The 16,515-nt window shown below is 48.3% G+C and overlaps 1 protein-coding gene across 1 annotated transcript in view; it reads left to right on the forward strand.

Moving 5' to 3' along the window:
* LOC135904636 (high-affinity choline transporter 1-like) overlaps positions 1 to 16,019 on the forward strand; it is a 31,277-nt gene extending 15,258 nt beyond the window's left edge. The window contains exons 5-9 of the mRNA XM_065435499.1: positions 1,313 to 1,462; positions 5,325 to 5,454; positions 5,912 to 6,129; positions 10,094 to 10,292; positions 13,601 to 16,019. Coding sequence (XP_065291571.1) covers positions 1,313 to 1,462; positions 5,325 to 5,454; positions 5,912 to 6,129; positions 10,094 to 10,292; positions 13,601 to 14,889 — 1,986 coding nt within the window. The 3' untranslated portion in view covers positions 14,890 to 16,019. The remainder of the gene's footprint in view (positions 1 to 1,312; positions 1,463 to 5,324; positions 5,455 to 5,911; positions 6,130 to 10,093; positions 10,293 to 13,600) is intronic.
* Positions 16,020 to 16,515: the final 496 nt, after the last annotated feature.

The raw sequence follows: 16,515 nt of genomic DNA on the forward strand, positions 1-16,515 counted from the left end.
TCGGTCGCCAACTTTCTGCCCCTTATGTTAATTAGCACTGGTAGAAAGCACTAAATGTACACCTTTCTTTTCAATGATAATGGTAAGCTTCCAGGCAGGAGCTGGCAATGTCGGCCGCATGCGCTCCAACCCGTTTTAATTCTTCTGTAAATTACATTCTAATGATCAGGGTCCCATGTGAGTAATTGACCTAGATAAACGTATTCTTGCTGTACAGACTCTAGAGCCCAATTGATGATCCTGAATTCTTGTTACATTACCGGGTTAGCGTACATTACCTCCTTCTTCTGAATATTAATTTTGAACGCCACTCTTACACTCTCTCTGTTGAGGTCCTCAATCATTTGTTGTAATGCGTCCCCAGTGTGGCTGAACAGGACAACGTCATCTGCAAACCGAAGGTTTCAGAGATATTCGCCGTTGAACTTTACCCCTAAGCTTTCCCACTCTAGTTGCATGAATACTTCTACGCATGCCGTGAACGGCGTCGGAGATTGTGTCTCCTTGCCTGAATCCTTCCTTGATGTGTAAATAATGTGACACGGGTGCCGATGCGAGGCTTGCGCGTTCTCGACGATGTATTGTGAACACGCGCCTGGTGCGGAAAGCGCCGCCTGGTGTCATCATTGCAGAAAGGGTCTGGGCTCGCACGATGCACTTGTCAGTATTCTGGTACACTATAATACCGTGGCCTTGGTCTGGAGATTCGCGCATTCGGGAACGACATAGGTAGTGGACTCTTCAGCGGCGTTGCAGTGGTGGCAGGATGTACCCAGCTCCGCTGTGCATTTCACTTGCAAAAGGCGGGTTCATTGCGTACTGCTGCGGATCTTGCGCAGTAGATTGCTTTCATTGGAATTTCGTCACCACTCAGTTTTGCCAGACTTGCTTGGAGCTCAACTGCAACATAGAAATAGAATTACTCGAATAAGCTCGAATTTTGCTAGCTTGCTGTGGGATGAGTACTGTATAACATGCAATGGTTAATTCAAACTGGAAAAATTTGATGATTCGATACCGAGCATGAGGGCCTCCATCGCCGCACGAAAAAGATCGCGGAACTTCAGAAACAGAGCGCCGGCGGTATCTCGTTTTCTTGAGAAACCGGCAAGAAAGCGCCCTCTTTTGACCACGATGCCTTACGGTGCCGGGACGGAGGTAAGTGATGGCTGTGGGCATCAGGGCTAAGTAAAGTTCTGCGGGAGAACATGACAGTGTGGAAGAAACATGTACGGGTTGCTGATCCTACCTGTCCATGATTTTCGAGTGAAGGGGCGTCGAGTCGAGCTTATCTTCTTTCCTGCTCGTGCAGTGGATATGCGTGCCTTCGTGCGTATCTCACAAGGCGGTGGGCACTCTGGGTCCCCAGTACACCGACTGGATCGGCTCCGTCGAGAGCGAGGATTTGAGCCAGGCCCTCGACTTGTTCCTCATGACGGCGCTCGGAGGAATCCCGTGGCAGGTAAGGCGGCGATGCTATGCTCCAAGCACGCATGCGCGTGCAGGACGCCATGTACTAGAGCGACAAGCGTTTGACGGCGACGGCAGGTAATGGAGTGCCCGGGCGGTAACCAGGCAGGCGGCTCGGAGCTGCTGACACTACCACTCGACACAAGTTTGATATGTTGGGTGTCCCAGGTAATGTTTGGAAGAGTTGCACGTATAGAAGGACGAACACAGGGGAGACGGGAAGATCGCAAACTATCAACTGTGTTCGTCCTTTAATCGCGCAACCCTTCTTAACTTAGAAATGCACGAACTCGCCCAGAAAGAAATTCGTCTAAACTGTCCCGGGTAACTTGGTGATAAATTGCCCTCCTGGAAATCCGATGCACATTTACGTGTGCCGAGTGCATCCAACTTGCGCCAAAATTTCAAAATACGAAAGTGCCACGTAGCTGGGCAGAACTAAGTTAACGTTCTTAGCCGTCGCTTGGAGAAAGTCAGACTATTGTCTAATTACATAAAGTTACTATTAGTTAATCAACTCGATTTAATATTATATTTAGATCAAAAGTGTGAACGAGGAAATTGTGGTCACCCGGTACTTTTTTATGTTTCGGAGGCTTTCTTTCACGCTTGGAAAGGAAACCTTTATCTAGCATATATTGAGCCAACAGAAAGCAGGACGGGGAATTCTTTTCAGGCTGGTCTACAATTTTCGCATTGACACCTTTACTTTAAATATAATATTTGAGAAGTTGAATAATAATGAATAACTAGTCATGTATTTGCGTAAATTGGGCGAAATACAAAAAAATAATCGGTCCAGCTACTTGACAATTGCATATTTTTACATATTTGGCGCACGTTACATGAAACACGTGATGTTATACTACACGTACATGCCAACATACGCATTACGCGTTTATGCTATCGTTTAGCTTAAACAAGAGAAAAAAAATGACTTTTTGTACTACTATATGCCAGTGAAGTACGGGATTCACACACGAAGATAAGTTAGTAGAAATCTGTCAAAATGGCTGCCATTATCACCGCAATACCTGTCCCGAAAATAATTTCTGGGCACGACCCTGGATACGCCAGAACGCGAGCTCCTGCAGTCGTAATAAGTGTGTGAAAAAGACGCAGGAAGGCAGTGCTGCTAAGCATATAGAAATTTCTCTGGATGTAGGGATTTTATACCTCAGTTAGGAAAAATGTTCCAAATCTAGGGAAGACATGTGCTACGACATGGAGGAAACAAAAGCTTAGGGACTGGAGAAACTACTGCTGCGAAGCTGCAATGGCCTATACGTGGAACTAATGACGTGAGCGCGCATTGTCATTGCACTCAGCCCAACCTGCTTTCGCATTAGCATGTGAAGGTGAACTTGTGGTCATCATGAGGTGCGCTGAATGCCTCTAGTGAAGTAAACGGAAATGCGTGAATATCCCCATTTAAATCAAATAGTTATCTGTAACCGGTCAAATTGCAACATACGTTTCGTATGTTTCAATTCCAAACAAAGCAGCATCTTTAAATTTTGGCATAAGCGGTATTACCACTCGGGGGTCGAAGACGAAAGACGTACTCTTGTAGCAGGCGTAGAGTAGACGAAAAATTCATGCATTACGTACATATAGCAGGTAATAGCATACAGGCATCTGTGCCTAAGAGACCACCAAACTGACGGGACGACTGGTGGCGACTCTCTGCCTAACAACTGGCCGGTTGTGCCTTAAATCCCTTTGGGCGTCTCATCACTGGCAGGGCGAGGCAGGGCCGATGCTGACCTGAACCACCTCGCTTTCCTCTTTCCTCGAAGGACAAGTCGAAGCTGCATTAAAGAGGCCTCCACGGCAAGAGGTCACCAGTTATGTGGAGTTCTGAAGGATGCCAATGGATTCGTCGTGGTGCTCTATGCCCCCGGTCTACTTTACTCAGTTCGACCAACATAAAGAGTTCGGCAGTTTCCTGGAACTTTGCCGGTTGTCACCAAGGGCAACCACTTTAGAAGAACGAGGCGGGAACGGGGAGGAGGGCCCGTTGCCTCGATGTAAGCAGGCAGTGTGGCAACACAGCGGACACATATACGTAGCGCTGAGCAGGACTAGGTGGTCAGTGCGCTGCGTAGCCAACTATGCTCAAGGATAGACAGTTGGGCGAGTTGGTACGGTAACATGATTTTGGCTTCTAGCGCGAAGTGAAACACGGACACATAAAGGAGCGGACAGGACGAGCGCTAACTCTCAACTAAATTTTTATTGAAACGAAGAACATATATGTATATATATATATATATATATATATATATATATATATATATATATAGGTGATTGCAAAAACCGTAGCATCAGAACATGACAATGTAAAAGCATCAGTTTAACACCTGACAAGCTGACATGTTTAACTGATGCTTTTACATTGTCATGTTCTGATGCTACGGTTTTTGCAATCACCTATATATATATGTTCTTCGTTTCAATAAAAATTTAGTTGAGAGTTAGCGCTCGTCCTGTCCGCTCCTTTCTGTGTCCGTGTTTCACTTCGCGCTAGAAGCCAAAATCACGCAACTATGCTCTCAAATTTACCTTCCATAGGGAGAGCAAAAGACTCGCATTGTATAGTCCCAGTGGTCATGTGTTTGGTTGAGTTTTGGCTTCGCGGCAAAGGACTTGTAAGCGGACGTGGTTCTGCTACGTCGGTGCATAACAACATGTACGACAACTTATTGCACATACTTAACATTGGTGTCATGAATGGGCACACTGTTTTGGTATTGTTACATATTCTGTAATCTGGTATACTATGGTGCCAGATTCCTTACAATTCAAATAAGGATCTGTGTCAATCTCAGCATTACACTGTCCAAAATCGTTCTGCACGTGGCACATGTATAAACGTGCTGACCTTTTGTTCTGCAAATGTAGTTTCAAGCAGGTGGCTGTGTTGTTGGCAGGACGAATTCTGCTTAGCGCGGCTTGTACTGAGCAATCATTTCAGCTTGAGTGGAGCGACTTCGTTGTGTAAATTTATAAAACAATCTTGGAAATAAATTGAAACAAAAATTTCAGCTGTAACAAAAAAGTATATCTTTACACAAACCGTATTGACAAACTCAATAAGCGTATCATACAGAAATGTGGAGAAATCTAGGGAATTTTTATCCGATTTAGAGGAAAACTGGCTTCGAAGCCTCGCAGCACTGCGTGGAGGCAACCCAACGTTCATTGTGGACGGACTATTTGGCAGAGCTTTATGTTAGGCGCCGAAAAAGACCTCGTACGATTTTATCCTGACCTATACATGCAGTTTCGTGGTATCCTATTGCCAGGATGTTGCGGCATAGATAGTGTCGGTATTCTAACTTGAGCGACATTGTTCAACCAGAAACTTGTCAGGATTGTTTTACAGGTGCTCTGTTGATTCAATCGCAAACAAAACAAAAAAGGCAGGAAATGTCCCGGAATACAACGAAAAGCTCTTTCGTAAATCTGGTCGATGTTTCATCACAATGACAAAATTGGCCCTTTGGTTACAACACAGACGCATCCCTTGCGATACTAACTAATGTGACTATACCCTCGTTCTAACGTTGTTACTAAATCGCACAGCGTTCTTACCCTCACAACCATAATTTCTTTCAAGGCAAATTTCTCATATTACGACAAAAGTGTGTCCAGCAATAAAAAAAAATTCTCTTTTCGCAACAAATTGTCTATTGTATTCTTTAGACCTTAGGTAGGTTATCATTGGAACATATATCCGGGATTTGACGATTTCCTGCATTGCTCTAAAGGCGTTCTGTATACATTCCATGTCCCTATGTTTTAGCCAATACGCTCGTGGGTGAAACGATGCACGACCTGTTCCCGCGCAGGTCTACTTTCAGCGCGTGCTAGCCTGCAAGGACGTGGCGGAGGCAAAGATTCTTTCGTTCTTGGCGGCCTTGGGTTGCATGTTCCTCGCTGTGGCTCCCGTCATCGTCGGAGTTGCCGCCAAGCACACCAGTGGGTCACCTGTTTCCTTCTCTCCCAAAGTGTTGCTCGTCAAATGCCTGTGTGTGTACAACTATCCGGGCTTGGAAAGAGATGATAAGTGCGGATGAAGTTTAATTTCCTACCAGTAATGTAGTATCTATAATAAGAAATTTCAGTTATCATAATACCGCAGTTTGTTAGCGCAAAATCGCTCGAATGAAGTGACGTAAATTATAATCAGCGTGTTTACTGTCGGCAGATCGATCGATAAATCAATCAATTAATCAATCAGTTTTGCAGCGACATCTGCTTGATTCTTTCAAGCTACTGTTCTTGGCCAAGTGAGCGTGCGCGTATGGAATGTCAGGCCTCGCCGAGAAGCCTTCAGAGGTTTCGAAGAAATCGCCGCTCGCTATCGCGGTGCCCGATAGAGAGAGAAAGGCGCGCCTCCTGAGAAATCGTCTTACACATGTCACGTGCACTGCAGACTTTACGGTGGCCGGCTATCCGGGATCGTATGAACTGAACGAGGACGACAGCCCGCGGGTTCTGCCGTTCGCCATCCTGTACCTGACCACGGGCACGAAGGCCATGTTCGGCCTCGTCAGCATAGCGGCCGCCGTCATGTCGTCCGCCGACTCATCCATGCTCAGCGCCTCAACAATGATAGCCAGGAACGTCTACCAGACGCTTTTCCGGCCCACGGTCAGTAAGCACCATAAGCTTGGCAGGGAACGTTCATCCAAAACCAACCAAAAAATTACGCAGAGCCCACGTATGATGGAAATCGATATTAAGCGAAGCTTTCTGTGCTTTATTGCTTTGATTGACGATAATTAGCGGTGATGTTGACAGCGAATGTTTAATTTCTTCAATATATTGTCCAACATGGGAGTGGTGAGTTGATGTTACCTTGCGTGCACCACTCCTGTTTGTCTGCCTAGCGCCCAAAACACAAAGGGAGAGGTGTTTGCTTGAGGCGTTGTTGTGCGCCATATTTCATAACCTCTTAGAGGGTTGAGCATTGTCATTGCCTCACATGGCACCTTGCATCGTGATAGAAGGATTACACTTAGGTCATGGGGCTGTACGTGCCAAAACCACTATCGGATTATGAGTCACGCCGGAGTGGCGGTCTCCGGATTAATTTTGACACCGTGCTGTTATTTAACGTGTCCCTAAACCTAAGTGCACGAGCGTTTACTATTTTGCCCCGTGATAATGCGGCAGCCGCAGTCGGGATGAAATCCGCGACTTCGAGCAATGCCATAAGCGCAAAGCTACCATGGCTGGAACAGAAGTGTTGATTTGACGTGCGACCGCTTCCGTTGTGTGGCGTAGATTCTGCGGTGCGCTTTAATTAATGCGGCTCTGCTTCTTCACGTCCTGCATAAGTTGTCTGCTAGACATATTTGCGTGGTTTTATTTTTGAGAAATAGCGGAAGGCATCGTACCGCCCATTGAACTTAAGTTTATCCAGTTAACCTGCAACCGCTGTCGTGTCTATTCGTAAGTTATGTCGCCTATAGGTGGCGCGCAAGGCAACTCAACATGGCGCTCACATAGAGTATAGGAACCCCTGAGCACATGTGCGTCCTTCACGTCAGCTCATCTTTGGCTTAGCGTTTCAAGATGGCGCTGCCTTTTTCCACGATCACTGTCGCCAGCTGACATCATGCGCAACATAGACGCCTCAGAAACGCACATACGATGCCTCATTGAAGGCGAACAAGTCGTCAATGACAAGCGCATTATTTGTTGCGGTGTGAAGGCCTACACCGAATCGTCTGTCGCTGTCAAGGGCTCTGCCTGGAGACTTCACATGTCCGGCAGAAGCCGCACGGGTTGGAATTTATTTATGACCGGGTTATTTTTATGAAGGTACGTTAGCTTGTCTTTCCTCTTTTTCTTCGTGCTAATCGCGACGGCCCGCAAAGCCTGCCTTTATCGCGCTGCCGTTTCACGACAAAGAGAAATTTTACGGCTCTTTGATGTTCTCAATCTCCTTCCACTTATGGAGTTGTTATGAGCAGATACGACCATTAAAGGAAAGGTGTCACTAAGGTATCCACAAGTATTATTTTTCAGACGTCTTTCTTGTACGTCGACATGCCAGAGCATACAGATACAAACAGAGCCATGCCAGTTGTTTTGTTTTTCGTTGGTGAAGAGGTATTACCGTTCGAGTGACGATGAGTCAACACAGAAGCTTGTTGCATTCACCTCGCGAATTCAGGGTCTCTTTTATGTCCTACAAATATTCTTTTCAGGACTGCTGTAGCTGCAACGCTTGGCCGCGCGTTGACGCACGGGGTGCAGCCCTGAACGTAAACGCATGCGTTTCTGGTGGAACGAGACAATGGCAACCACACTGGGGCGGGCTACGCCCCGTGAAACACAGTCAAATCCTTACTACGCCTGCCCTCATATATCTTCTGTAGCATTTTTGTAGAGCTGTGACAAAGTGCTACAAACGTGTCAGTTTTCATCCTAAACACTCGTGTGTTCTCGTTGCGCTGGCCACAAGTGCGCAGCTGGAGTTTGGCCGCGCGGCGGAGCACAGGGTGAAGGGAGGACGAAAACTTGCGTCTCTGGCGAAACCAGACACCCCGGCAACAACACACTACTAGTTTATGCGGACGAAACCTGAGCAAATACTTCCGAGGCTCGCCTACGTAGTACATATACTCAAAATCAAAGCCACGCCATTCGCGCTGCTGCAATACACTGTCCCAAGCTCAATTTTCCTAATAGCTCATAGATTTTCCGTAGAAAAACAAAAGAATGCACATTAGCAAAGAACATTTCGTTTTCTTAACTGCGTGGCTCCAGAAGAAGGCGCTGCCGACGAAATGAGCACGTACTGTGCGGTGTGCGGTTCATTGGCGGTGGTACCACCGGCTTGCAAATTCGCAACTTGACAATGAATTCTTTCTTCTATGCCACATCTTTGGCGAACAATTAGGTGGAGGCTCAATTCACTTTCCACATTATGTTGGTGCGTTGCGGCACGCAGCTCATGCAATCGTTTTTGAATTTAGTCTTGCTCAAACGATGTGTAAAAACAGATAATCAAGCTTATAATGGCTTGATTATCTGTTTATCTGATTATCTGTTTTGATTATCTGACAAAGACGGCAAGTAAGTGCGCTACCGCCGCCGGCCGAACGGCTGCAATTACGCCGATACGTTTTTACGCTTTAAAAGAAAATCGCCGGTGTCCCCGGGGTGGCGTCACAGTCTTCGGAAGTTGCGAATAATGTTAGCGTTTCTGTGCCTTCACATGGCACCTTTTTCCTGTCGCCCCCATTGTATTTGTATGGAATATGCGAGCGAAGAGTGGCGAGGCTGTTATTCACTCGTTTCGCAACTTTGTCGGTTTTACCCATTCTTTGCTTCCACTCCTCCTCCTCTCTTCCATTCTGTCTAGCTTCCCTCTGGACTTGTACGTTAGTATTATAATGTAAGCAGTTTTGCAGGGAATCACGGATAATCGCAGCTGTCATGTGGCGACGCCCAGGCAGCTCCAGAGGGCATTGGGCACATACAACACGGTGTGGTCCAAACGAGTTTCTCGCGTCTCTTCTCTGTCACGCTCCTACCATGTGTATACATGCACATAACCTCCCCCTCCTGCGAGCGCGGTGTGTCAGACACAACAGCAGCACCAGCAGCAGCGGAGATGTCGAAGGAAGAAGCAAAGAAAGCTCGCTTTAAAAACATCTCGAATAACTTGCAGCCAACAAATCCTCCCCAAACAGCCTTTCTAGAATACTTAAATGCCAACTGCAACAAAATTTTGAGCGCGTTAAAGATGCGTGAACTTAGAGATGTTGTACGTTCAGCAAAATGCTACGTCTGAAATACGAGTGGATCCATCACGAAAAGCTGTAACACTGAAATTATGATGTAACACCGATAGAATTATGTGGCATTAAAAGCCGCATATACCGCATGTCATAGAACAAGGCGTGTCAAATACATATGCCCAAATATATACGGAAATTTTCGCTCACAGACAACACAGCCGATACCATTTAACACCGGATTTTCTGCGACATGGATCCATTAACGCTGTCGCGTTAGTATTGGCTGGCGAAATACTAATCGGCGTAATGAACAAATTTGAAATAAACAGAAAGGTTGGTTGCCGCGAAAACCGGCGAAGTTTCATCAGAGTGCAGAGATCTTTTGCTGTATAATTTGTGTGAATGCTTCAGTAAGGCCTAAAGGTTGCCCTTAAATGTCGCTGTGGGACTATATCGATTTCGTTTTTTTTTTTTTGAACTGACACAACTCATTATGTATGCCTCCCAAGAGCTTGCTTCCGTACGTGTACCTTGTAGAGTCGAAAGTGTTGTTAAGCTGCTGGTTAAAGTTACTGGTGGTAAAGATGTCGCAGCGGGAAAACTGCACTTAATATCTGAACAGTGGCGTAGCTAGGTCGTCTGGCACCCGGGGCCCTTAGCTCTTCTGTCACCCCCCCCCCCCCCCCATGTGTAGTCGAGGAAGGCGAGCATATCGACAATTTTCGGGTGTCTTCAGACGTATATGACACCCTCCCCCCCCCCCCCCCCTGCTGGCCCCGTGCACCCGGGGCCCACGGCCCCCCGGCCCCCCCTGTTGCTACACCACTGTATCTGAAACTGCCGCGGATGCTCTCGTGCAGGCAACGGAGAAGGAGGTGGCGATCGCGCTGCGCACCACGATCTGCGCCCTGGGTTCGTTGTCCGTGTACATGGCGCTCTCGGTGAACTCCGTGTTCGCTCTGTGGAACCTGTGCTCGGACATCGTCTACGTTCTGCTCTTCCCGCAATTACTCTGCCTGTTTTACTTCAAGGAGACCAACGCATATGGCTCAGTTTTGGGTGAGCTGTTATGGTCACATCGTTGCAGAAATACCTGCTATCTTTAGGATGAAGAAAAACAATATCTACCGAGCTCCTTGAGACTTCTAGCGCATACGACATAATGTCTTGCACAAAATGTGTCTGCTGTTAAGGGGATGGAGATTTGTGACCTTCAACAGCGTCTGCTTTGAGCTTGAACCAGGTTGACCAGTGGAGAAGGTTCGGCAGAGAAGACGAGGTATTGTAAAAGCAAACAACAGAAGTTTAAAATATCATTAGCGGTGAGCGGTGAGCTACAAGACAAAAGAAAATCTGAAACGTTCCGCGTGCATGCACCTGTACGCAAGGGCAAGGATGCGACCACACGTGGCGGCTGTAATCTGTGGACCACTCTCGTCACCACCGAGATCGCGAGTAATCCGAACTTACTAACGCCAGTAAGTTGCTTGTTGTCCATGACGCTCGGCCTGGTCACGCTCCTCCTCGGTTCGTACACGACCGCCGAGGCCTTTCGCAGGGGTTTTCTGCCAGAGCGGTGGGATGTGTTCCGTTGCTTCGCTCAGCCGTCAAGAGTTTTCGAACATTGTTCCGTATAAGTTAGGTTTTCAGGTCATTGAGAAGATGAGTCAGCAATAATTTTGCAACAGCAAAATTTCAAGCTTGCGAATTTTCAGTTTTTTCTTGCTTTAAATGAAGGTCCGCCAACTTTAAGTTTCAGAAAAAATACTTACAATCATTAGGGCGTCATGAATAATTTTATCTAGTAGTTTTCCAACAGCCACTTTTCGTGTCGTAATCCAAAAATGCATGTGTCGCGACGTCATGACGCAGAGTGCGGTCACGTGGGACATTGCGACGTTTTCGAGTTTCGCTGCGGCTCGCTCAATTGCATCCTATGCTGCTACTCGTTTTGAAGACCGATGCAGCCGCATAGCATATGACCGAGCGACCGGGAGAGAGTGTAAAAACGTCGCTATGTCGTGCTCCCACGCGACTACCTTCTTGGTCATGACGTCAATGATAGGTTTCGACGTGGTGCATATCCTTAGCGAAGGCGGTTGACCAATGACAGAGCCCTTACGAACTACAAGCTTTGTGAATTCGGCTCCTGGAGTGCGCTCGCGTTTGTACAAGGTCTACTTGTGAACGCCGTGTTCTGCGAACATTTCATGTTGTTCCAACGTTAAAAAGTGCATTTTCTCTTCTACTTTTGTAACGTCAGCTTTCCATTTATAGGTGTTTCTCTGGACAGTCTTTTCATGGAAAGCCCAATGGAAATCGTATCTCAGGTGCTACAGACGCATTTGTGTGTCAATATTTTCATATTCCATGGCACAATGCCCAACTTTTGTTAGATAATACATATCTATTGCAGTCCGTGACATTGGGCAATGTTGGAAATTATAAAGCATTCGAGTGGCAAAATACGAGGAAAAAAAAAGCAGCCGATCAGACGAGTTGGAATGTACATACAACGAAGCTTTACGTGAGCGCATGAATAGTCGAAACACGAGTTTTTTTGTTTTTTTAATGTTCAGAGAAAGTTAACACAGAAAAGCTTTATTCAGTCAATGTAGGGAGGCTAATGCAATGTCTTAATACCAAGCACACACCTGCAATACACCGTGGCGCGTCCTGGCGTCTTTCTAGTTGTTTTTCTTTTTCTCTGCTGCGCACGGATCCGCTAGTGGTATGGATGAATGTTTTGAGCGCCCCCTTTGGAACGGGGGGGCGGTGGGTTGCGCCAGCAAGCTCTTGTTATTATACAGCCTAATATCCTGCCTAGGTCAAACAGGAAAAAGAAAAACTATGAACTCCGACAACCAAGTTTTCTGATCCCCTATTGCGAACTGTGCTTTTGTAGTCTCCGTTTTTTTTTCGTTTCCCTACTTTTCTTCCACCATTCCTCCAATCGCCTCTTACTAATCCCTGTTGCGGACATGGTGCACTGCTCTCGCTGAACCCAAGGGCTTCAAGGAGGCCAGTGGTGCCTAAATCGACCGCTGGGCAGACGTATTGGATGCACGGAGGGGAACGCCATCTGGTGCTAGTGCAAGGGACCCAGCGGTGGAAACGTGGCGCACGTCCTCAGCTGTGATTGGTTGGGCCATTCGGCAATAAAACAGCCGGGCCGCAGCATTCATGGTCACAAAAAGCCTGACATGTTCAAAAAAACATACTTAGCTTTTAATATGTACCGCAACCTATGCAGGATTCCTGCAGTCTGTACTGCGGTGACATCACGGCAAGTGGTCGCTATCCCGGGGTTGCTGGGGGAGGTGGGGGGGGGGGGATGGGGGTGAGGGAGTGGGTATCAGTGTCGAGATGCTGGTTGCGATACGGCGTGCAGCTCACATTCACTTCTCTTTGTTTTGTTTTTTTTTACCATCAGAAAAATAAAAGCGTAACCGTTTCCACCTGCTATAATAAAAGCCTTACATTCTTGTGGATGCGCGGTACTTCTAGAAACCAAGACAGCACTTCGTCCGTGGAAGAGACGACTATAGTAACCGGTAGCACTGTGCGAAACACTTCGGTCGAATCTCCATGGCTGTAAGAGAGTCCATACAGCCAACGTAAGCTATCTGTACCTAGAAGATGAGTAAGCAATAATATTGCAGAAGGTGTTTTGTGACCCTGATGCCACAGTATTTAGTCAGTATGATATCAGGTTTATATGTTAGCCGCACAATTTTCCAGATTGGTTTATCTCCACCTACGATCTATGTCATCCGTCTTAATTTAGAAGACCTCTCATGGCTGGCAGGTTTACTTTTGCTTATCTGAGAGGTCCAGCAGCTATTGCACTGGCGTATTTTCCATGTTCAGTGGAACATTTCGGTGTTAACTCAGTGGAAGCTTCTCTCACGTCCAGTAGGAAGAGTTTTCGAACATTGTTCCGTAAGTTAGATTTTCAGGTCATTGTAGAGTTTGCTGAATAGAGAGGCTAAGACTAATCTTACGCTTTAGAGTTGATAGCGACTGAGCTAAAAAGAGACATTGATTTCGAGTTTCAAAACCTATTGCGATTCTGCTTAGCCCAAAGAGCTACAATGCGGGTAGAATATCAAGACTTTCGAAATGACTCTGCAAGTAACGTATATCATTGAGCCCTGTGAAACGGCTCCTGCAACTTGCATGTATGCAAGTTGCTACGTAGTGTGAGGGGCACTGTCTCTCACAACCACTGGGTCATTGAAGTCAGTGTGGGGTTTAATAAGATCCGAAGTAGTCGACCGAAACGACATATCCCGTAGGGCCCGCATAAGTGGCTTGGAAACTTTACGCTAAGAACGCACGTCACAGCCCGACTCGCTTTTTCGCAGCTTTCATCGTGAGCGGCGTGTTCCGGTGCCTGTGCGGGGAGCCCTCCATGAACGTGCCCGTGGTGGTGCAGCTGCCCCTGTACGACCCGAAATTGGGCCAGCGGTTTCCGTTCCGCTTGTTGTCCATGACGCTCGGCCTGGTCACGCTCCTCCTCGGTTCGTACGCGACCGCCGCGGTCTTTCGCAGGGGTTTTCTGCCAGAGCGGTGGGATGTGTTCCGTTGCTTCGCTCAGCCGTCACTGGCGTACGAGGATCGCAAGGCCTCGATCGGCTCCTTCGACCACGGCACCGGCACCGGCAGCGTGGTAAACGAGAACACGGCCGGTGCCGCCACCAGCACTCGGCGTGTTTCGACCACCGATATGGCCAGCGAGAGAGACGCTACCACGACGCGAGTTTCCAAGGACAACCGGAGGCCGTCGGGTGCCCCTGATCTTCCCGATGAAGCTCAAGACGGCAAGCGCCTGGGCACAAGGAGATTCTCATTGGCCTCGTATCGGAACAGTTCGCTGACGCCGTCGGTTTTGGACCCCACTGGTACTCGGGACGTTTCGAACGCCGATAAGGCCAGTGAGAGGGAGACCGTCCCCTCGGGGGTTTCCAATGATGAGCGGAGGCTGTCGGCGGAGCTTCCCGACGAAGCTAAAGATCGCAGCCGCCCGAGCACAAGGAGAGCTTCATTGGCCGCGGACCGTAAAAGCTCGCTGATGCCGTCGAGTGCGGCCCTCACTGGCACTCGGCGTGCTTCGACCGCCGGTAAGGCCAGCGAGAGAGAGGTCATCACCTCGGAGGTGTCCAAGGGTAAGCGGAGGATGTCGGTCGCCGCTGAGCCTGTCGACGATGCCAAGGCAGCTGTTGGCCCGACTAGAAGGAAGTCCTCGGGCGCCGCTGAGCCTCTCGACGATGCCGAGGTAGCTTTTGGCCTGACTAGAACGAAATCCTCGTCGGCCCCCACCAGCGCTCGGCGCGCTTCGGCCATCCATGCGGCCAACGAGAAGGAGGCCTTCTCTTGGGGGTTGCCTACGAATAAACAGACGCAGCCGCTGGTCGCCGAACCTGCCGACGATGATCAAGACGGCAGTGGCCTAAATACAAGGAAAGCCTCGCTGACCTCGGTCCGGAAGCGGTCTCGATCGGGCATGCAATCGAGTTCGGCGCACGAATTGTCCGTCGCGGCGGACAAGTCTCTCACGGAGGGCGCTGCCACAGAGACGAGGACGCCGCGCGAAAGGTCTAAGCGTGCAGGCGCCAAAAGTGGCAGAAAGCGGAGGCACAGGAAGTCCGTCTAACACGGATCGAACTGACCGCGGCCAACTCGCTACTGCAGCGCGTCTGAGGACAACCGGGATTATGGACCTGGGCACCCACTGTTCAAGAAGGGCTACTTAGAGACAAATTTTCACTGCACCCTTTCTTTTTATTCTTTAATAATCGCACAGTCCTTTTTGATGCGTATGCTACTCTTTGGTGGCTTTTGTAATGCACCCTCCTATTTGATCATGTAATCGCGTCTCCGTTTAAGGTGACCTAAGATTTCTTCCGCAATTTTTGACAACTAATGATTTCTGCGAGGTTCAAATTAGCGCATGTAATGCATCGGGAAGTGCCGTGCAGATATAAAGCTGCAGATAAACTCTTGACATAACTTGCTTGGCACTCTGCTTGGCGGATGTGACGGTGTAAGTGCTGCTTTTCGAAAAATTTGCGCCGTTCCTTATTGAGACCGAGCTTCCGGCGCGAGTGCCATTTTTCAACGTCTCCTTTGCTTCGCCTACATGTCTTCGCTTCACCTCAACATATTTGTGTTCCGCATTTGTAACTGAATGAGACCGCACAACCGCATCCGGTACTTTGTAAATATCTGCGTATTCGTAAAAGGAACTGTACCCACTTCCGCACTATTTTGAGCCTCATCTGACGAGCCCAATTAAGCGTGTATTGTTTTGTCTGATTCTATACAACACTTCAAGAACCTAAAGTACAGCTGCACGTTTTAGCCTTTGATGGTGCCATCGATATATTGGGTACTTGCACGTGGGGACGACGCAGTTCCTCGCAACGCAAGGTGCCGCGTGGGTGTCGCGTTCTGAACACTGGTTTCAGCAGCGTCCATAATTAGCTTAAATGCTGTTTCAAGGTCGCTGAAATTGTCGATAGAACTCTCGAGCTAACTTTAAACCTGAACACTAAGCGCTGTAAACACACAATAAACGACGAGAAATATATTGGCAGCACTATATTCGAGCATTCGCCCGTAAACCTTTCGGCAGGCCATCATTATGTAGGGCATGACAATTACGTACTGCGTACGGCAGGCAACCGAATCGTGTTATAACGAACAATTTATTTTCTACAGCGATGGTGTCATATGGCTAGGATCTCGCGGATTGCATCCGCGCGTTGACCAATTTTCCATACATGAGTCGATCCCGCAGATTGTTCAATACCGGCCGACCCGCGGTGGAAGTGAAGCAGGCGTTAAGCACTTGCCGTACATGGGCCGATACCGCAGATGGCAAAATATCGGACCCACCCACGGCGGAGATGAACCTGGCGTTAAGCACTCCCCATACGTGGGCCGAACCCGCAGATTGTGCAATACCGTGCCGACCCGCGGTGGAGGTGAAGCAGGCGTTAAGCACTCCCCATATGTGGGTCACTCCCGCAAATTGTGCAATGCTGGGCTGGCTCGCGGCGGAGGTGAAGCAGGCGTTAAGTATTTCCCATACGTGGGTGATCCCGCAGATTGTGCAATAACGGGCTGACCAGCGGTGGAGATGAAGCAGGCGTTAAGTACTTACTCCTCGTACGTGGGCCGACCCCGCATTGTGTGCAGTACCGGGCCGACCCACGGCGGAGGAGAAGCAGGCGTTAAGTACTCCCCCTACGTGGGCCAATCCTGAAGGTAGTGTAAT

This window comes from Dermacentor albipictus, chromosome 2 (assembly GCF_038994185.2).
Source record: "Dermacentor albipictus isolate Rhodes 1998 colony chromosome 2, USDA_Dalb.pri_finalv2, whole genome shotgun sequence".
Lineage (NCBI taxonomy): Eukaryota > Metazoa > Arthropoda > Arachnida > Ixodida > Ixodidae > Dermacentor > Dermacentor albipictus.